General features: G+C 39.2%; 1 protein-coding gene across 1 annotated transcript in view; it reads left to right on the forward strand.

The window, feature by feature from the left end:
• Positions 1-700: 700 nt before the first annotated feature.
• Positions 701-23,014, forward strand: part of RAB38 (RAB38, member RAS oncogene family) — a 61,330-nt gene continuing 39,016 nt past the window's right edge. Inside the window, exon 1 of the mRNA XM_011984901.1 lies at positions 701-977. Within this exon, the coding sequence (XP_011840291.1) occupies positions 776-977 (202 nt within the window). The 5' untranslated portion in view covers positions 701-775. The remainder of the gene's footprint in view (positions 978-23,014) is intronic.

Consider the following 23,014-nt stretch of genomic DNA (forward strand, 5'->3'; position numbering starts at 1 on the left):
ATCTGACCAATTGTTAAAACTGTCTTTCTGTGCAGCTCAGACTTTTTAGGATATGAGAAGAGGCTAAAAGTCACAAGTGCCCTTGGCATTTTCGGCCCAGCTGTCCTCCTTGTTAACTGATTGCCAGGTGAATGGGTGTGAAAGTGCTCAGTGTTCACACCTCCAAGCTGCTGAGAGGTCAGCATTGCCATTCATTGAGAAAGAACAGGCTGGGGGAGCTCAAATGACTTACTTATGGTCCCTCAACTTAAAAACCGGGACACGCAGGAACCAAGTCCAGCCAGTCTCCGGCTTCCTAACACTGTACTTTCTCTCTACAGTGTGGGGTGGTTCGGAGCCCTGTGACTTCAGACCTGTGTTCAGCGGAGCCTTTCACTGGCCGTCTCCCGCAGAGTACTTTTTCACAATCAGTTTTCTCGCAAGCAAAACGTGGAAAATAAGATCCACACCTCGTAAGTTTGTGGCCAGGGTCACAGGCGAAAACAGCTCTTCGGAAACTCTAAAGCGCCGGATAAATAAGCACTGCAACACGCAACCACACGCGAAATCCTTTCAGCTGCCAGTCCCGGGACTAACTCCTGTCTCCTCCCCTCTCCAAGATCGCGGAGTAGGAAGGAGGATTAACCCCTAGGGGAGGAGTTCCGCCCCCCGGCCCCCGCCCCGCCGCCCACGCCTCTCCTTTGCACCTACACTCGCGCTCCCCAAGTCTCTCTCCTGCGCAGAGCCCTGGCTGCGCTTCCCTGGTCTGGCACTGCACGGCCGGCCGGCCGCCAGGATGCAGGCGCCGCACAAGGAGCACCTGTACAAATTGCTGGTGATTGGCGACCTGGGCGTGGGGAAGACCAGCATCATCAAGCGCTACGTGCACCAGAACTTCTCCTCGCACTACCGGGCCACAATCGGCGTGGATTTCGCGCTCAAGGTGCTCCACTGGGACCCGGAGACTGTGGTGCGCCTGCAGCTCTGGGATATCGCCGGTGAGCGCCGGGGGAGGGGGTCAGGGGGCTAGAGCGCCTCGCGGCCAGTTTCCAGTCTTGAGGCAGCGGCTTGCGGCCAAGCGTGAGATTAAAATCCCTAGGTCGCGAGACAGTTTTTCCTGGTGGGCAGGAAACTTAGTTTCAAAGAAAAGAAAAATGTTTGAAACTTCAAGTGCATTCCCTGGAGCTTTTGGGCTATTGCTTTAGCTCCTTCCCGCACAGTCCCCTGGGATCTCTCTGCCCAGAGCAGGCCTCCCCAGGGAACCTGAGGAAGATTGGCTGCAATTGCATTCTGCTCTCCACTCCAGCTCGTCTTCTGGGCGTGGGTAGTTCTGCCAATGACGCAGCCCAGTGTCAGGCACGGCCTTCCGTGCAGGGGCCGACCGAGGGGAAGCCCCTAGGCTGGGTCACAGCGGAAACCGGGATGGTTCCAGGCTAACTGGAGTTTGCCCATTCCTGTCTTCCGTCGCTCACTTTATTTCAAATTTTGTCACCTTTCTCTCTGCCCTTCAAGACAAAGGAGTTTGAGATTTTTTTTTTTTTTTCTTTCAGGAAGCCAAGTACTTTTGTGTGTGTATGTCAGGGGCAAAGTATTCTTTCTCCCTCTCTTTCTATATTTCTATCTCTCTGGCTCTCAGTCTTCTACGAAAAGGAGATTGTGTATATATTTTAAGACCATTTTTATGTAAGGGCCTATGATAGCCTTATGATTTCTTGATTTGGCCCTAAAGTTTTCATTGAGAGATCTGGAAAATGAGAGTTTTTTTGTTTGTTTTTGTTTTTTACAATATTGAAAATCAGATTTTGACTCCACAGGTTTGTACCAGAAGTTAGGCCTAGTCAAAGGTGAGGGTGCAAAGTATCTACTTCAAGTATGCCTTGGACAAGGCTGTTTGCAACCTGGGCATGACTAACTCCTCATTACAGATTTTAGCCCTGCTACTAACTAACCTGCTCAGTGGCTTTGGACAAGTCTCTTCAGCTCAGCTGCATCATTGTTAAGTGGAAAGGAGTTGGGCAAGGGTCAGGGATCTTCCTGCTCAGAAGTTTTAAGGTCTTCTGGGATTCTCCATGGAAACAACTTCAAACAGTCTTACTTCATGGTCTGTGACACCAGGAACCTTTCTTTATAAGTGCTGGACCCAAACTAGCCACTGCTGTTTCAGAAAATGGGTTCATTTTAGCTGATGCATTTGATTGGAAACACTTTATCATGGCTTGAAGCCAGAACAAATGTGGAACATTTTTGAAAGGGCATTTGTGATCTGGGGACTTTCATGCCTCTTTAATCATAAACTGCCAGGACTTATTCTTTTAGCATGTGAACAGATGAACAGATTCATGCATTTGGAGTCATCTTCAGCTGCTCTAGTAGCAAGGGGGTTATCAGAGAACAGAAGATGTTATCAGCCACTGTTGGATGGGGCTTTTCATCTAAAAAAATTCTGTGTACTTTCTTGCTGCGTGTCATAATGTCTGAAAACCCTTCTGGCTTCATGAAAGTCCTCAGGATTCAGATTTAGAAATGGCTTACTGTTTAAACAGGGATGTAGCTGTAATTTGGACTTTTATGTACCATCCAGGTAACAGCATGACAGCAGACAAGTTCTATGTAGATTTTAGTCTCCTCACATAAACAGAGGAGATGGAAGCGTATAGTGATTAATAGCTCATATTCCAAAGTGGAACTGCCTCCATCTGGATCCTTACTTTACTCTGCATGTAGTAGGCAATCTTAGGTAACTTCTCTAACCTCCTTGTTTTAGTTTCCTTACTTGTAAATAGGGAGAATGCTTTCTCCCAATAAATGACAGGTGAGCCACCAACAGTGCTAGTTGAAGGTGATCATGCCTGTTCTCTAGGAGATCTGCAAGGATTATTATCACACTAGCTAGCGTGTTTTGAGCCTGTATAAATGCTAGGCAAGAAGGATATGATATACAAGTGCTAATTAATTCCTAAAAAATTGTGATCCCAATATTACATATATATTTTGTCCCCAGGTTATCACCATTTTCAGTTTTGCTATTTTACAACATACTGTCAGGAGCAATTTAACTCCCAAGCTCGAAAGCACTTCGTTAACCATGTTTGTAGACTGAAGTTGCAGTGGAGGCTATAGTCACAGAAGTCTGTATAAATAAGAAATCTGGAGTCTTGGAAATTTCTTTCTACAGATACTGTGGTGTTGTTATGTTCAACATCTCAGTAGAGGAGCTTGTTTTTCCCAGAGCTCTAATGCTCAGTGGTAATCTGTCTCCAGCAGCCTCAAGCCCAAAGGCCCTGTTAGCTGAATTAGAGATTGGACAGCAGGCACAGTGAATTGGGTGGAAGCTAGGCCACTGTGGGAAATGGTTGGAGCATGCATGTGCTCCACATTTCATGGTTTAAGCTGCATAGGGAGCCATGCGGGTAATGAGTTCATGTGAAATCCAGCCTCAACTGCCCACCCAGACTCCAGCCAGCCAGGTGTACCTTGTAGTACTTTCAAATCACAGCCTGTCTATCCAAGATAAGAATGCATCTCTTCCTCCCTAGTGTTCAACTCTGGTGTGTGCCTGGAGAGAACAGGTAGTGGAGGTTAGTGGGCCTAGCTTTGAGAAGGTTGTGGGTGGTGAATGAAATAGAGAAGACCTGCACTATTCTGACAGGGTATCATACACACTTGTTATTAAGGGAATCCTGGCTCAGCTAGACTCTTGATATTCACTTGGTTCAATGCCAAATAGGGCCCTTTTTATCCACTAAATTCCCATGATGTATCTCTTGTAGCTGTGTAGATTGGCCAGTTGGATCTTGAAAGACTCCAAAAAGTATCTCTAGGGTCTTGTGAGTAGGCCTTGAAACAAGGTGACAAATCCCACCAAATCCCATAGGGGACAGCAGTTGGCCTGGATTCCAGTGATTCCATGCTAGAGGGTCAGCTGGGTCAGCTGTGTGTTGAGAGGCTCTTGATAGAGTCAGACAAATGAAGTAACTTTGCCTGAGGCCACCCAGCTAGTAGAGGAAGAGCCAGATTTGACGATGCTGTTTGCCCTTGCTGGCCTGTGAGTGCCTGGCACACAGCTGGCCCACAGGGATTATGCATCCTTCCCTTTTAAAAGTGTTGTTTCATTAGTAGGTGGGTTAACCTTACCTTCTCCTTTCTAACTAGATTTTTGATATTATTAAGTACCCCTGTGCATTCAGTGAAAAGAAATGAATTAAAATCTATTTCTAAATGTTTTATCTTGATTAGGATGTGAATTTATAAGTTTTTTTTTTTTTTAAATAGATCAATTAGGGAAAAGGAAAGCAAAAAGTTCACACTAGAGACTCCACTTTTTTATTACTCTCCAAATCCAGAGACTATAACTGCTTATTCACACTTTCAAAAAGAACTATACTATTTTGTCTAGAACTCTTGATGTGCTTTGGGACTCTGATGCAGGCATTGGGACATTTATAGGGATAGTAGCTAATATTTCTTAAGCCCTTATTGTTACACATGTCCAGGCATGTTTAATCTATAATTTCCCAGTATAATAGCTGGTTAGGCCACTAGAATTTAAAATTGACCGTTGAATCTGTTTTCAAAAGATTTGCTCTACTTCCCTTAATTTAAAAACAGAACACTTCAGACTAGTTTAAATATATTCTAAATTATATATACTCTGAAAATATAATTAGGCAAACTGTGAAACCCTGCCGAACCTCAATTGTCTCATCTATAAAATGATTATTTAATTTTCCTGTGATACTTATTTTATCTTTTGTAGTCTCTGCAGGTAAAATGTTGTATTATCACTGTACTCGGGGTATAGGTAGCACATGGTCATTTATTCCAGCTTCTTAGTAGCTTTGTGACTTGTGCGAGTTACTTAGCCTCTGTGCCTTGGTTTTCTGTCTGTAAAATGGGAATAATAACAATACCAGCATCTTAGAATTTTTATAAGGATTAAATGAGTTACTTCATGCAAAGCTGTGCCTGACACATAATAAGTGCTGAATGAGTGTTAGCTATTATTCCTGTTATCATAATTATTATTACAGACTATTTTCACATACATTTTCCCACTTGATCCCCCAGCATTGCTGAGGGTGTAGACAAGCAGATGGTCCTAAACCCACTTTTTATTAAAAAAGATAAAAAATGAGAGAGGTAAGAGACTTGCCTGAGATTATAAGTGGCAGAGGAGAACAGGAACAGTCAGTCTGTTTAGCTTGAGCTTACTTGTATAAGTGAGATAACCAAGTCTGTTGGTAATCAGAAAACCCAACTCTAGTTTTATATTACTATAGTAGAAAATAAATTAAGTGGGCAGACAATTTAGAGAGTGTTTCGAGTGATTCTTTACCATGTAAAAGTTTGACTGCAGAGCTCTGCTAAATAACAAATGCCTCTAAATACTTAAAATAAGATCTACCCTATAAGAAAAATATTTCCACCCAAGGCACATCTGTACCAACTTCCTCCACCTAAGCCATATGACATGACAGCAGAAGAATACATCAACTGTCACATAGACAAAGTAACAGGATGAAGGCAGCCCGGTCCCAGTGTCAGGAGTCCTTGGACTAACTCTTCACACCAGCAACTCTGACACTTATTTGGGTCACAGTGGTATGTTGTTTTAGGGTTTGTAAAGTGCATTCAGGTTGTGAAATTCAACCAAAGACAGGGTTCAGACTTAACTATCTCTTTAGTATCTATTTCTAAAAGACTATTTCTTCAAGCAGTTTTACAAGATGGGTCTTAAATGTCAAAGTAATAGGTCTAGGCATGTAGAAAGAGCTAAATTTGGCGATCAGTGTGTCAAATAAACCCCCCCCCCCCCAAATTTATACTGAGGCTGAGCCATGCTCCACTGGACAGTTTATTGCCTTGTTTCTACAGATTTTCTAAATACCACATAAAGTAACGTGCTATGTGCTTATGGGTAAATAATGTGTACAGTGAGCAACAATGGTGAACTTTCAAAGTAGGAATGAGGGATATATGGAGAAAGTGCCTCAAGGCAGGACATGGTGCGTCATCTGGGTTTTAGAAGACTGATTCTGATAGAAAAGCAAGTAGCAGCATGATCAAGGAAAGCTAAGGCATTTGAAAGTGGGAGAGGATTGGAAAAAGTAGCTCTATATGTGTGATTGGTTTCTGCAGCAAATACATGTACATATATATAAAGTGACTGGTACGTGAAAGTACTTAGGTGAGGGGAAAACAAAGAAGGATAATAATTTAGTAAGATTTAATTCTTCATCCCAGCTTCATCAGCATGACACAAAAACAAATCACTGTAACAATAAGTAAAAAGCACTGGTAGATGTAACTTCAAAACACTCTCATGGTGCAGAGATTTTGTCCACACCACATCCTCCTACTCTCTGAGACTAAATCTGAGGAAGTTGCACAAAACCTTAGGGCTAGTATGATGTTTCCTGTGCTCTTACCTAGCACCAGTCATTCCCTGTCAGTGTGTCAGGGCTGCACAACTTGAGACAGAATTTCATCGTCTGGCCCTCTAATCTGGTGTCCTTCGCTTGAGGATCTCATGCATTCCCAGGGCTTTAACTCTATGCAGATGACTTTAAAACTATGCCTATATCCTTGACTACTCGTGAGCTCAGCCTTGCAATTCCATCTTCCTGCTGAACATCTCTACAATATCTCACCTACACTGCCGGTGAACATGTGCACAACAAAGTTTGCATGAAAACAGGTTTGTTTTTTCTATTAATAAGTAATATGTGCTCAGTGTAGCAAAGCTGGAAAACAGAAAAGAAAAACAAGAAAGAAATACAATATATCCACATTTGTCCCACTTAATGATAAGTAGTAAATGATGCTATTTGTAAGTCTAAACTAGACATTTGTCCACATTCACTGGACTTTCTAGTTTGTGTTAACCAAAATACCTTACCCCCAGTCACTTAGACTTGAAACCTCTGCCATCTTTTCTATTCTGACCCTCATATGTCACCCGTCTCCAAGTCAGATAGTAAATATGCCTCTCTTTTCTCACTTCCATAGACCAGAGACAGCACTTTTTTACATACCTGTTCTGGTATCATAGCCTCTTAGCTAGCTCTAATCTCTGCCTCCTCCAGTTCTCAGGTGTATCAAAGCCAAGTTTATCTTCCCAGAACATCTCTCTTTTGTATTGGCTATAGATTACACACGCTGTGATGAGAACAATGGAGGGGATGAGAGTAAAGTATTAGGGGGGCTGATAATTAGAAAATTAGAAATATGATAGATCCAAGTCATAGAGAAATTGAGGAATGGGTTTGTGAAGTCCTTGAATGTAAGAAGTGACTGGAATACTTGAGGCCTGGTGAAGTCAAAAGGAAACCCAGGGTGTCTCTCCTATTGTGGTCTTCTTGTGAGGAACACAGAAACTGTCATTAAAGGCTCAAGTGCTACTTATTTTTTTATTTGTTTTAAAATGCAGTTTTAAAACTTGAAGATTTGAGAAGTATAAGATCTTGCCTGAGAAAATTTATTAATTCACTTGATAAGCAGAGAGATTTAGGGGTGATCGAAATAGGTTGATATTTGCTCTTACGGACTTTTAGAGTCTGGTGTGGCATAAAGATATTTATTTCAAAATAATTATTTAGTCACTGATAAGTGATCTGATGGGAAAGTGTCAGGTGCTAAAAGAAAGTCAACCAGGGGACGTATCCTAGCCATAACATGGAGATGAGACAACATCATGCAGGCTTCAGTAATCTGACCTAGCTGAGGATTACAGTGTGTGAGGAAGGTGGTGTTAAGAGGGATGCAGCAGACAAATTAGGAAAGGTCATATATGCCAAATTAAATGTTAAGAGTAGTGAAAGTGAAAATTCCTTCTATTTACCAATTTATCAAAGCAATATTTGCAATTTAAATACTACAGTAATTCTAACAAATAGGTCCTCTTACTTCCAGTTTCATAGATGAGGAAGCTGGGCCAAGCATAAGTAGAACATGACATTTGGTACATAATTGTTGCTTAGTAAAAGGGGTTTGGTGTTAAGCAGTCACTGAGGTTCATACTAACGTCATCACTCATCTGGTAAATTTTTGAGAATAGATGTTTTGACTTACACTTAGAATCCTTTCTCTTCCTCTTCTGATGATTCACTTTGGAGAGTCCTTGAAAGCTTTCAAACCATTGAGAAGCTTTATTTATGTTACTTTCTTAGATTCTGAGATGCATATTCCCAGAAGGATACAGTGGACATATTGCTCCTGGAGTGGGAATCAGGTTTATTCCAGCAAGGGAAGATCCTTATCTTCTAGGATGGTGAACTAGACTGATGTCCTTTAACTTGGCAAGGTCAAGTCTGAGACTTTAGCCTGGGGTTCTGAATAATTGAGTTTTACTCATTTTTTTCAGCTGTTCAGGAATTTAACTAAGAAGTTATGTGATCTTAAATTACTCTTTGAAAATAATTTGGGTTTTAACTTCTACCATTCTCTCCTTCCTTTCATTGCCCACTCTGAAGTATGAAATTCGGTCTTTTCTACCTTATAAAATAAATATCTTTTCGGTTTTTTCAATAGCCACATCTTCTTCATAACTCCCCGGAACTGTTGCAGCAGTTGCCGCCTGCCCATGCCCTCCTCCAGGTTCCCTGCCCATCAGTTTGTAATCAACAGTGGTGATACCCCTCATCATGGTGCTGTTCTCCAGTTGATATTCTCATTTGGGATCCATCAGTGGAGCCACAGCATTTTTAGAATTAAAGGCTGAACTTTTTAGCATGACAGTCAGGACCATCATAACTGTCAATCATTTACCATTCATTCCAGTCTTCTCTCTCACATCTATGATTTTTACATTCCAGATCTTACAGTGGCCCCATTATACCTACCTTCCCCTTTATGCTGTGGCTCACATGGTTGTCTCTGGCTGAAAAAAGCACATTCCTCTTGTTAACACAGGTAACTCCTGTGAGTCCTTTTCACTCTATCAATATACCTCCTCCAGAATGTCTGTTGAAACCATGAGACTCGGGGAAATACTTTCTCTGCTCCCATAAAGTTCCATGATTATTCCAGATAGAAATATTTTACTATTGCATTGGAATGTCTTTTTCCTCCAAAGTATATCCCTGGGTCCTAATATAGTATTTGGACATGTGGTAGGGACTCAAGGAGTATTTGTTCAATAAAAAGTTTTTCAGTCAACTATTGCATCAGTGCCTTAATTCTAGACATATCATTGATCTAAATATTTCTTCAATAAAAAATAGACTTCTGTTCATGATTGAAAAACTTCATAACTTCATAAACATTAATATATAAAAGTATAATTTAGAATTGAGAAATATGGCAACCACTTTTTTTTCAGGTTTTATTTTATTTTATTTTATTGTTTTATTTATTTATTTTTGTATTATTATACTTTAAGTTCTAGGGTACATGTGCACAACGTGCAGGTTTGTTACATATGTATGCTTGTGCCATGTTGGTGTGCTGCACCCATCAACTCGTCATTTACATCAGGTATAACTCCCAATGCAATCCCTCCCCCCTCCCCCTTCCCCAGAATAGGCCCCGGTGTGTGATGTTCCCCTTCCCAAGTCCAAGTGATCTCATTGTTCAATTCCCACCTATGAGTGAGAATATGAGGTGTTTGGTTTTCTGTTCTTGTGATAGTTTGCTGAGAATGATGGTTTCCAGCTGCATCCATGTCCCTACAAAGGATACAAACTCATCCCTTTTTATGGCTGCATAGTATTCCATGGTGTATATGTGCCACATTTTCTTAATCCAGTCTGTCATTGATGGACATTTGGGTTGATTCCAAGTCTTTGCTATTGCGAATAGTGCCGCAATAAACATACGTGTGCATGTGTCTTTATAGCAGCATGATTTATAATCCTTTGGGTATATATGCAGTAATGGGACGGCTGAGTCATATGGTATTTCTAGTTCTAGATCCTTGAGGAATCACCATACTGTTTTCCACAATGGTTGAACTAGTTTACAGTCCCACCAACAGTGTCAAAGTGTTCCTATTTCTCCACATCCTCTCCAGCACTTGTTGTTTCCTGATTTTTTAATGATTGCCATTCTAACTGGTGTGAGATGGTATCTCATTGTGGTTTGGATTTGCATTTCTCTGATGGCCAGTGATGATGAGCATTTTTTCATATGTCTCTTGGCTGTATGCATGTCTTCTTTTGAGAAATGTCTACTCATATCCTTTGCCCACTTTTTGATGGGGTTGTTTGTTTTTTTCTTGTAAATTTGTTTGAGTTCTTTGTAGGTTCTGGATATTAGCCCTTTGTCAGAAGAGTAGATTGCAAAAATTTTCTCCCATTCTGTAGGTTGCCTGTTCACTCTGATGGTAGTTTCTTTTGCTGTGCAGAAGCTCTTTGGTTTAATTAGATCCCATTTGTCAATTTTGGCTTTTGTTGCCATTGCTTTTGGTGTTTTAGACATGAAGTCCTTGCCCATGCCTATATCCTGAATGGTATTACCTAGGTTTTCTTCTAGGATTTTTATGGTATTAGGTCTAACATTTAAGTCTCTAATCCATCTTGAATTAATTTTCGTATAAGGAGTAAGGAAAGGATCCAGTTTCAGCTTTCTACTTATGGCTAGCCAATTTTCCCAGTACCATTTATTAAATAGAGAATCTTTTCCCCATTTCTTGTTTTTCTCAGGTCTGTCAAAGATCAGATGGCTGTAGATGTGTGGTATTATTTCTGAGGACTCTGTTCTGTTCCATTGGTCTATATCTCTGTGTTGGTACCAGTACCATGCTGTTTTGGTTACTGTAGCCTTGTAGTATAGTTTGAAGTCAGGTAGCATGATGCCTCCAGCTTTGTTCTTTTGACTTAGGATTGTCTTGGCAATGTGGGCTCTTTTTTGGTTCCATGCAACCACTTTTCTGAAGGAGACATTCTGTTTGTTTGTTTGTTTGTTTTCCAACTGTAAAAACTGGGAAGTGTCCTTAAATACCATTCTTAAAAGCTGTGTTTATTCATTTAACAGTCTCCATAATTTGAAGTGAAATGTCATTCATTTGGATGTCAAATGGCAAAACTGTATCTTTTTTATGATTTTAGGGTATATTATATAAAGTAATAACTTTTTGAAAGGTAATTTTACAGAGTTAAAACCCTGAGTACTCATCAAAACCATATCAGTCATTTTATGGATGAGCAAGCTTGATCTGGAAGGGTGGCAACATTAGTTTCTCAGGCCCACAGAGCTTGTTAATGGTAGAATTAGAACCAGAACAGAAGATTACCTGGCTTATTACCAAGGAAACTTGAATAATTAAAAACATATTTTTTAACACTAGGTGTTTGGGTGCTGTCTTCAGCATTGAGGTATAATGATAATCAAATTGGGAAGGCACCCAGCCCTGTGGAAGTTCATGCAGTGGAGAAGAGAAGATAATGGCATAGCACTGGGGACACCCGAAGTCATCCACAGTTTGTCTTTAAATAGCATTTCTAATACCATTTTCTCCCTCCCTCCATGATGAGGTCTAAATTTCAACCATTGGAACTCCTTGCCATTCCTGGTTCATTTTCATGCTTCTTGTCTCTGAGCCTTTTCTCCTGCTTGCCCTGCTGGTTCATGTGTCCTTCCCTTTGGAAGCACATCCAAATCCCACCTGATGTCTAAGACCCATCTGAAAGGGCAACTCCTCTATAGAGACTTTCCTAGTTCTCTCTGTCAGTAGTAACTTCTTCCTCCCTCCAGTCCCATGCGACTTTTCTTTCCTTTGTTTGTAGCACTTCTCTAGTTAAGCTTTGTGTTACAGTTATTTTCTACCTATCCAGATTTGCTTCATGATTTTTAGTAAATCCTGCCATGAGTTATTTGCTGCATAATTTAATGAAATTTACTGTAGAGTCAGCAAAGAAGTAGAGAAGAAGAAAGCACCAAGAATGAGGAGAACCTAGCAAGGGCAGGCATTTGGAAGCAAGAGGTAGATAATTTAAGAAAAGGATAATTAATAGTTTCAAATGTTTTATTACTTTTTGCACTGAGTCTCTACTTTTTGTAGTTTGTGTTATTCTGATGTATTATTTAACCTTTGTTCCTTATCACTTTTATTTAAATATAACTGTCAATTAGTTTATCAGCCTTGCATAAAACTGCTCTTTTAAGAAGAGTGATGAAAACTTACTGATTTAAATTATTCTTGATTAGACTGTTTTCCCATAACATGCTATAAATAGCCACTAATTATTAAGTGTCAGGCATAGTTCTATGCAATCATATGCATTATTTTATTTACAGCTCATAATGAGCTTGTCTGATGGACACTGTTGTTAACCCTACTATAGAGATGAGAGAACTATAAACAGGCCAGAAAACAGATAAACAAGCTAACAAGCACAGAAAACTTTTCAGAAGTCTTACCAATAGTAAGAGGTAATGCTGGGATATGCACTGAAATTTTGTCTAACTACAAATCCCATTTTCTAGCCACGCTATTCTGCTGTTTCCTAATGCATGATAAACAGCATAATAGTTTTCACATCTCATGGTTTGTTATACATTGCATTTAGAAGGTGCTCATTATATATTTTAAAATAGTAATTTATTAATTTTAAACTGTATACTTTTGGATAGATCTAATAATTGAATGAGTTGAATTTTTTGCATGCATTATTGCTGGCACCATGTGGTTGGTTTGACTTATTAACAGTCATCTTCATATACTACTTTTAGGCAGGAAAACCACTGTGCCTGAGGGACACAAGTCTCTAGTTTAAAAATTAAAGCTAAGAATAGTTGTGGTGCTTGTTGGTGTCAGAATAAAAAGATTTATAGGGTGGTAGAAGGACCTGTATGCATGTATTGTGTGATCTGTGTGTCTTAAATTAAAAAAAAAAAATACACTAGACTCTAGAGGCTACAGCACAAGTTCTCAAACTTTCTCAGTTAACCGCATCCAAATCCTTAGTGTTAATTTTTTCATTGTGCCTCTAGGCCAAAAGCACTACCTAACAATCCTGTTCATTAAATAGCACCAAACAACTTAATAAGTGTTATGGTCTAACAACTTAATAGTCATAAGAAAAAAAAGAGAATATATAATTTAAAAGAAAATTATTTTTGTTTCATTTTTAATCACTGCAGTCTACTATGGGCAAGTGTATGACTTTGGCCATGAAACACCCTCTCAAACCTTTGAGCCGGAGTGGATGCCACTACCATACCACCCTAATTTCCTGTTTCACATTGATTTTCACATGATTTTTGCTTTTCATCACAGAAACTTCCAAACCCCAGTTTCAAACAGATATAATGACATCAAAAGGAATGTATGTAGTGTTAACACTGTGAACTACCTCAAGCTAGTAGTTCCTGGGGTGTCTAATGAATCTTGAGTACTACTGTATTTGCATTGAAATTTTAAAATATCCTCTTTCACCCATGTGAGTTCACCATGGCATCCCCTAGAGCACCTTGGCATATATTTTGGGAGTTATAACTCTAAAGGAATCTGGAAATTCCTTAAGAATGAAACCTTTAGAGTTCAGGATCTCTTGGAGGTTATTTATAAAAATGTATTTAATGGCTACTGACTGGTATTGTCTCAAATGCCAAGTAATTCGAAAGTAGGTTTTTAGTGTAATACATTTGAGCTTACAGTTCAGAGGTATTTTAGGTTGTTTATTTATTTAATTATAAACATGAGATGCCGGTCCTTCTGTCTTGATTCATCCATGACTTGGTTTCATTCCTTCCCCTCTTTATCCACTGTTGGACCTTACATTGCTAAATTATCTTTTTATCTCCATCCACATGAGTTATTTGCTTAAGCTGGTAGCACTGGACTCCAGTCTAAAATTATTCTGAGAAAAAATCTGTTGAGCTACTGTATTAGTACTCATTTTCACATACACACATATATATCACATGCACTGCCTTAAATTTAAATATACATTCAGAATTTAATGAGAATAGTTTTGAAAATGTATTTTAAAAGTAGATCACTATAATCCATCCACCTTTTGTTCTATAAGGTAATTATGAACAACAATAAAGCCAACATTTACTTCTTCTGCCATCTTATTCTCTTGTTAACTTTAGCTTACTTAATTCAGTATCCTTCATCTAGCTTTATCTTCTTGTTGAATAGAGGCAAATTTTGCCTGTAAGAGATGGTAACTAACAGTAGGGTGAAATGAGAGTCATTGATTATGGGGGAACTAAGGAAATTGCTAAAAGAGTTTGGGTGGTTCTGAATTGTGAACAGATATTTTTCAGATGGGATCTTAATAATGACAGAAGTTCAGTAGGCATAAAAGTAAATGAGTTAGATCAAAGATCTTCTTTTATTCAGCCTACTCCTTTTCCTTCTGGGGTTCCCTCTTGCAAATAAGAAATAAATATTAATTGGTATTTCATTATGTAAAGAGTACTTGTATTACTAGTTCTATTCTATTCTGGAAATGCATTGTGAGTATAAACTAACAGCCTCTCAGGGTACCTGTGTTATGTAGACACAGAGTATAGTAATTGAGTAATTCTACAGTGGACGTGAGTCTACAGTGTAACTGGGGACAGAGGCTGCACAGGTTTGCAGCACATAAAAAGAAGTACAAGGCAGGGCCTGATGAAGTGGTTGAGCAAGTGAGCCAGTTAGTCAGTGCTGTGGGAATATGGAAGAGTTAAGAGATGAGTGTGGGTCCAGGCAGTCATAAAAGTCTCCAAGAAGGTGGGGCTTGGGTACAACCTTAAAGAATGGATAGAATCTTGTTAGGTGAAGGATGAGGGAGAGGGTACCTTTCAGTGGTAGTAGATTGGCCATGGTATGGGAGTAAGTGGAAACAAGAAGCAGGACTTAGCAGAGCCTAGCAAGGCATAAGTTGGGACAAAACCTTGACCTCACTCTGAAAATTAGCCTTTAACTTGTAGATCTAAGAGGGCAACCTCAAAAATGCAACAGGAGGTCAGAGGGTAGAATGGAATCATCATGAAGGCAAGGATTTTTTTCTAGTTATTAGAACATAACTAGCTAACCAGCTGTATGTTCTAGTTATATGTTCCTAGTTATAATTCTGGAAAATTATAGGGATTAAATTTTTTTTTTTGTTAAATGAATGAATGAGATTAGATGAGATGAAATTAGACAATCCTAACTAAAGTGATTTCAGTGGTAGTGGAAAGAAAGTGATGAACGCAACAGACCAGACATGACAGAAAACTCTTAAATACCTAATAAACCTGCAAGTATCCACTGGGAGAGGAGTAAGGAATTAAGAATTATTCCTTCACTCAGCATGGGGACCATGTTGAATGCTTACTATATAGAGTGCTGTGCTTGTCACAGGGGCTGCAGAAATTTGGTTCTGGCTATGGGGTGGTTTGTTATTTTATAGGGGAAAATTGTACCAGGTGAGTTCTAGGATATACACCTAGGTGACTTGGAAAAATGGTGATTAATTTATATGTTTCTGTCATTGGTTTGATGGGGCAAAGTCACAAAAACAGATGAGAGAGTTTCTGAACCACCACCAGACTGTCAAATAGGCTTTTATCAAAAACTGGAAATAACCACCATCACTAGGATGTCAGCCTGACTCTAATTTCAGTATGTGGGTTTCCCCTGAGCTTTCAAAACCAGCATAAGCCATTATGATGTCAGTGTCCTTTAGACCATTGCAGCAATTATAGTTTATTTTTCTTCTAGATTATTGTGCAAGGTCCATATTTCCTGTTGATTATATATTTACTTTATGTTTTCCATACTGTTACTCCCTAGAAATATAGAGAACATCTTGGTGTCACTCTTAGGTCTACTGATTGTTCTATGACCTCAACACATGTATCATTTGTAATAGAGTAAATTGATTCCAAGGTAGTATTTCTTAAGAAAATGAGAATGATTATGAAAGCATAATAATCCAGGCTGAAACTTGTTACAACAGATATGCACATAACTCTGTTGGAATAATGTTAATTTTCTCCTCCAATAACCATCTATTGATTATTTACTGGAATTTGGAGTTGAGTATAGAGTAAGTTCATCAGTATGCAGCACTAATTCACAAATACACGATAAGGCATTTTAGAGGAAGGAGGAACCTTAATTGAATTTATTTCCACCATACAATCTTGAGCTCTTGTTGTATCCTAAAGGTGGAAAAATAAGCCTTGGGTTTTGCAATATCAAAACATGGTCAATCTGCTCTCCGAGATTTTCAGTGCCTTGGTTAGACATCCAAGCATGAATGCACAGCATAATAAGTGTCAGTGGTGTAGAATTTTTAAAATTCTGTGGGTTCATAAAGAAGAGATTCAGTGATTCCAGCTGTCAGGACAGGGAAGTATGCACAAATGTGGTGAGATTTAAGGGCACATTTGAAGGATGCATAGGATTTTATTGAACAGAATGGGAGTAGAGATGAGGAGGGAATTCAGGTTTTGGGCGCAAAGATGTAAAAAGACAAGAGAATCTGGAAAGTAATTTAGGATGTGTTTTAAAAATAACAAGTAGTCCAATGGGACTTGGCCATGGATCACTCTGAAGGAAATGACAAGAGTTTGAAAAAGTGGTCGGAATGAAAAATATACTACTACATTAAATCACATATCAATGAAGGTGTATTTTTCTTAGGCATATAAGACTTTTGGATATATAGAAAAGAATGGGATTGCTGGGTTGACTAGTAAGTAGTTCCGTTTTAAGTTCTTTGAGAAATCTCCAAACTGCTTTCCATGATGGCTGAACTAATTTTCCTTCCCACCAAAAGTGTATAATGCATTCACTTTTCTCTGCAGCCTTGCCAATATTTGTTGTTTTTTGACTATTTAGTCAATGGTAAACCATTCTGACTGGTGTGAGATGGTATCTCATAGTAGTTTTGATTTGCATTTCTCTGGTGTTTAGTGATGTGGGATATTTTTTCACATTTATTGGCTGCTCATATATCTTCTTTTGAGAACTGTCTGTTCATGTTTTTGCCCATTTTTTAATGGGATTGTTTTCTGCTTGTTCAGTTATTTAAATTCCTTATACAGTCTGGAAAATAGACACTTGTTGGATGTGTATTTGGTGAATATTTTCTCCCATTCTGTAGATTGTCTGTTTACTCTGTTGATAGTTCCTTTTGCTGTGCAGAAGCTGTCTAGTTTAATTGGTTCCACTTGTCAATTTTTGTTTTTGTTGCAATTGCTTTTGAGGAATTAGTCACAAATTATTTCCCAAGGCTGATATCCAGAATGGTGTTTCCTAGGTTTTCTTCTAGCTTCAGATCTCACATTTAAATCTTTATTCCATCTTGAGTTAATGTTTCTATATGGTGAAAGGTAGGAGTCCAGTATCATTCTTCTGCATATGGCTAGACAGCTATCCTGGCACCATTTGTTGAATAGGGTGTCCTTTCCCTACTGTTCAGTTTTGTCATCTTTGTTAAAGATGAGATGGCTGTACTTGTGAAGCTTTATTTCTGGTTTCTCTATTCTGTTTCATTGGTCTATGTGTCTGTTTCTGTAGTAGTACCATGCTGTTTTGGTTACGGTAGCCTTATAGTTTGAAGTTGAGTAATGTGATGCCTCTGGTTTTCTTCTTTTTGCTTAGTATTACTTTGGCTATTGGGCTTTTTCTGATTCCATATGAATTTTAGGATAGTTTTTTCTAGTTCTGTGAAAAATGATGTTGGTAGATCGACAGGAATGGCATCGAATGTGTAGATTTTTGGGGGGCACTGTGGCCATTTTAACGATATTGACTCTTCCAACCTATGAGCTTGGAATGTTTTTTTCTTTGTTTGTATCACCTATGGTTGTTTTTAGTAGTGTTTCATAGTTCCCTTGTAGAGATCTTTTACCTTCTTCCTTGGTTAGATGTATTCCTAGGTATTTTATTTTATTTTTCTTTCTTTTTTTTTTTTTTTGCTGCTATTGTAAATGGGATTGTTCTCTTGATTTGGCTCTTAGCTTTAACACTATTGGTGGATAGAAATGCTATTGATTTTTATACATTGATTTTTGTATCCTGAAATTTTACTGAAGTCATTTATCTGTTCTAGAAGCCTGAAATTTTACCGAAGTCATTTATAGTTCTCGGAGTCATTAGGGCTTTCTAGGTATAGAGTCATATTGGCCATAAAGAGAGATAGGTTGACTTTTTGTTTTCCTATTTGGATTTTTTTATTGCTTTCTCTTGCCTGATTGCTCTGGCTAGCACTTCCAGTATTATGTCGAGTAGGCACAATGAGAATGGGCATCCTTGTCTTGTTCCAGTTCTCAAGGAGATTGCTTCTACTTTTTGCCTGTTCGGTATCATGTTGACTGTGGGTTTGTCATAGATCATTCTTATTATGTTGAGGCATGTTCCTTTGATACCTATTTTCTTGAGGGTTTTTATTATGAAGGGATGTTGGATTTTATCAAAAGCTTTTTCAGAGTCTATTGAGGTGATCATATGGCTTTTGTTTTTAATTCTATTTATGTAGTGAATCACATTTATTGATTTATATATGTTGAACCAACCTTGCATCCAGGAATGAAGCCTATTTGATCATAGTAAATTGACTTTTTCATGTGCTGTTGGATTTGGTTTGCTAGGGTTTGGTGAGGAATTTTGTGTCTATGTTCATCACGGATATTGGCCTGTAGTTTTCTTTTTTCATTGTGTCATTGTCAGATTTTGGTATCAGGGTGATACTGGCTTTCTAGAATGAGTTAGGGAGGAGACACTTCTTGATTTTTTGAAAATAGTTTTAGTAGGATTGATACCAAGTCTTTTTTATATGTCTGGTAGAATTTAGCTGTGAATCACTCTGGCCTGAGACATTTTTTGGTTGGTAGGCTTTTTATTACTCATTCAATTTTGGAAGTCATTATTGGTCTATTCAGGATTTTAATTCCTTCCTGATTCAATGTTGGCAGATTGTGTGTTTCCAGGAATTTATTCATTTCCTCTAAATTCTCTAGTTTGTTTGCAAAGAAGAGTTAATAATAGTCTCTGATAATCTTTTGTATTTCTGTGGGATCAGTTGTAATGTCACCTTTGTCATTTCTGATTGGGCTTATTTGGATCTTCTCCCTTTTTTTCTTCGTTAATTTGGCTTGTTGTCTATTGATATTGTTCATCCTTTCAAATAACCAACATTTGCTTTCATTGATACTTTGTATGTATTTTTGGGTCTCAATTTCATTCTGTTATGCTCTGATTTTAGTGTTTCTTTTTTTTTCTGATATTACATTGTCAATTTAAGATCTTTCTAATTTTTTTAAATTAGCCATTTAACACCATAAACTTTCCTGTTTTTACTACCTTTGCTGCATCCCAGAGATTTTAGTATGCTGTCCCTTTTTTTAAATTTATTTAAAATATTTTTTAAAAAATTCTCCTTTATTTTATTGTTTATCCAAAAGTCATTTAAGAGCAAGTTCTTTTCATTTCCATGTCATTGTGTGGTTTTGAGAGATTTTGATATTGATTTCTATTTTTATTCCACTGTGGTTCAAGAGTATGATTGTATGTTTTCAATTTTTTCAAATGTACTGAGACTTGCTTCATGTCTGGGCATGTGTTCAATCTTGATACGTTCTGTGCAAATGAGAAGAATGTTTATTCTGTGGTTGGCAGGTAGAGTATTCCATAGATGTCTGTTAGGTCCAATCGGTAAGTGTCAAATTCAAGTTCAGAATTTCTTTGTTAGTTTTCTGCCTTGATCATTTGTCTGATACTGACAGTGAGATGTCAGAGCCCCCCACTATTATTATGTGGTTGTCTCTGTCTTTTCAGAGGTCTGGAAGTACTTGTTTTATGAATCTGACTACTCCAATGTTGTATGCATAATATATTTAGGATGTTAAGTCTTATTGTCAAATTGAGCCCTTTATTATTATGTAATGCCCTTTTTGGTCCTATTTGGCTGTTGCCAGTTTAAAGTGTGATTTATCTGACATAAGAATGACAACCTGGGCTCTTTTCTGTTTTCTGTTTATGTGCTGGATCTTTCTCTAATCCTTTACTTTGAGCCTATGGGTGTCATTACATGTGAGATGGATCTCTTGAAGATAGCATATGAATGGGTTTCGTTTGTTTCCGACTTGCCATTCTGTGTCTTTTAAGTGGGGAGCTTAGACCATTTACATTCAAGGTTAATATTTATGTGTGAGGTCTTGAGCTTATCATGAAGTTATTAGCTAGTTTGCTTTGAAATATAAGTTTCTGTTGTGTGGTTGCTTTATAGGGACTGTGGGCTATGTACTTAAGTGTATTTTTGTGGTAGCCAGTATAGTTTTTTCATTCCCATATTTAGAACTCCCATAAGGATTTCTTGTAAGGCCGGTCTAGTGATAACAGATGCCCTTAGGACTTACTTGTTTTGAAATATTTTTAAAATCTCCTTCACTTACGAGCTTAGTTTGGTGGGATATAATTTTTTTTTTTTTTTCTTGAGACAAAGTCTTGCTCTGTCTCCCAGGCTGGAGTGCACTGGCACGATCTCGGCTTACTGCAACCTCCGCCTCCCAGGTTCAAGTGTTTCTCCTGCCTCAACCTCCCAAGTAGCTGGGACTACAGGTGTGTGTCACCACACTCAGCTAATTTTTGTATTTTTATTAGAGACGGGATTTCATTATGTTGGCCAGACTAGTCTCGAACTCCTGACCTCATGATCTGCCTGCCTCGGCCTCCCAAAGTGCTGGGGTTACAGGCATGAGCCACTGTGCCCAGCTGGGATACGACATTTTTGATTGGAATTTCTTTTCTTTGAGAATGCTGAAAATAGTCCCTCAATCTTTCTGGCTTGTAAGGCTTCTGCTGAGATGTCCACTCTTAGCCAAATGGGGTTCCCTTTTTATGCAATTTGACATTTTTGTTTAGCTGGCTTTAAGATTTTTTTCTTTAGCATTGATCTTGGACAATGTGGTGACTATATGCCTTGGTGATGTTCATTTTGTATAGTATCTGGCAGGTGTTTTCTGGATTTTTTGTATCTAAATGTCTTCCTCTCTAGCAAAGTTAGGGAAATTTTCTTGAATTATCCCCCCAAATACGTATTCCAGGTTTTTAAATTTTTCTTCTCTCTCAGGAATAATGTGTAGGTTTGATCTTTTTACATAATTGCACATTTCTCAAAGACTGTCTTCATTTAAAAAATATTCTCTTTTTTTTATATATGTGTGTCTGGGTTAGTTCAAAAGACTAGTTCTTAAGCTCTGAAATGGTTTCTTCTGCTTGGTTTAGTCTAGTGATAACGCTTTCACATGTATTTTGAAGTTCCTTAAGTGAGTTGTCCAATTCCAGAAGCTGTGATTAATTACATTTTAAGATTTATCTCCTCTTTCATTTTCTGGACTGCTTTAGAAGTTTCTTTTCAATCTTGTGTTGGATCTCATTGAGCTTCCTCGCAATCCATGATTTGAATTCTTTATCTATCACTTCTGAATTTCTATTTTCATTAGGGACCTTTGCTGGAAAGCTAGTGCAATCCTTTGATGGTGTCACTGCATTCATATTTTTCAGAGTGTCAGGATTTTTGTGCTTGTTCCTTTTCATTTGGAAATTTTGGCACTTCTAATTTTTATAATTATTTTCATGTTTGTAGGATTTTTTTTCTTTTTCTTTATCTCCCTATCATACCATTGCTATTTTTTTCTTTCCCTTTTCCTTTTCCTTTCCCCTGCTCCATTGGGTCTTTTGGTTTTGCTTCTGTAGCCTTATGTACTTCTTTCTGTAGGTTTTATATTGGGCTGTGCAGTTTGACCTATATGCCAGTAGACAGTGCTTATGCATGATAGCAGGCTGTGGCCAATGTGACTACGTATATACTTGATCCTTGTTTACTGGCAGAAGCTCTCTGTTGCCTCAGGCAATGGGCTGATTCTTGGAACGCACAGTTGTCTGAGCTCCCTGCTCAGCCCAGGGGATTGGGGGCCGCAATGGGTGGGGCCAGACCAGGTAGGTTCATCTACAGGTCTCCTAATGACAGGGGCAAGCAACTGTGCTGCAGGAGAATCTGGGGAGCAGCCACCAAGTGCCCAGTTGTGTACCTCAGCATCAGGCTGGGAAATCTCCTTAGCCCCAAGTGCACTGCATGGGAAGGGTAGCAGCCTATAAACCCCTAATCCAAGAGAGTAAGTGCTTCAGATGCCTAGAGATCTGCCTGGATATAGAGCAGAAAGGCTATCCTTGCACCACAATCTCTGCACAGGAGGGGTGGGATGGCTCAGGCTGCCAATTGCAGTGAGCTGGTGCTCCTAATGGCTGGAGATTTGCCTGGGCATGGAGCAGAGAGTGCCTCATTGCCTCATGGTCTATGTTCAGAATAGGTGTGGTGGCTCAGGCTGCTGAGCCAGATGAGCAGGTGCTTTGAATGCCCAGAGATCTGCCCTGATGTGAAACAGAGTTTGCCTCCCTGCACCAGGATCACTGCACAGGATAAGTGGTGCAGGTCAGACTGTTGCTCCAGGTGAACAGGTTGTCTGAATGCCTGGAGATCTGCCTAGCCATGGAGTGGAGAGGGACTTGCTGTGCCATGATCTATGTCTGTCATGGGTGGGGCAACTCAGGCTACTGGTCTGGTCAAGTGGGTGCTCCAAATGCCTGGATTTCTGCCTGGGAGTAGAGCAAAGAGGGCCCTGCTTCACCACAATCTCAGGCGAGCAGGCTGGACACCTGCAGATTGGTTCCAGATTGCCAAGCTGGCCCTAGATACAAGTATTACTGCCCAGTAGAAACTGCAGCTTTATCAGCTCTCCTCCTGTCCCAGTGTTGTGACAGAGGAGAACACAATTCCAGCACCTACTGCTGAGGGGCTTTCCACAGTTCTGGCTGTGGAGACTCCTACACTTCTCTAGAGTGAGTGCCCTGGTCTCTGGCTAGAGATTAAAATGAATGGCTGCCTTGCTATGCACTCGGATTAAAAATGGCATCCTGATCTTGGTCCTGGGTATGGGAAAATGTCTGCAGCTTTTCCTCACGTCTTTCTCTCACAGTGTCTCCAAGAAACTCTGCAAGTTAGCTCTAGGGCTTGGGAGATACAAAGTGCTTTCCCTTGGCATGCTTTGCTGGGATCCCCAGTGGAAAGGCAGGTCACAGAAGGAGGCTGTCTGCCTCTCTCATGTA

The sequence above is a fragment of the Mandrillus leucophaeus genome, unplaced genomic scaffold (assembly GCF_000951045.1).
Source record: "Mandrillus leucophaeus isolate KB7577 unplaced genomic scaffold, Mleu.le_1.0 Scaffold276, whole genome shotgun sequence".
NCBI classification, from domain to species: domain Eukaryota; kingdom Metazoa; phylum Chordata; class Mammalia; order Primates; family Cercopithecidae; genus Mandrillus; species Mandrillus leucophaeus.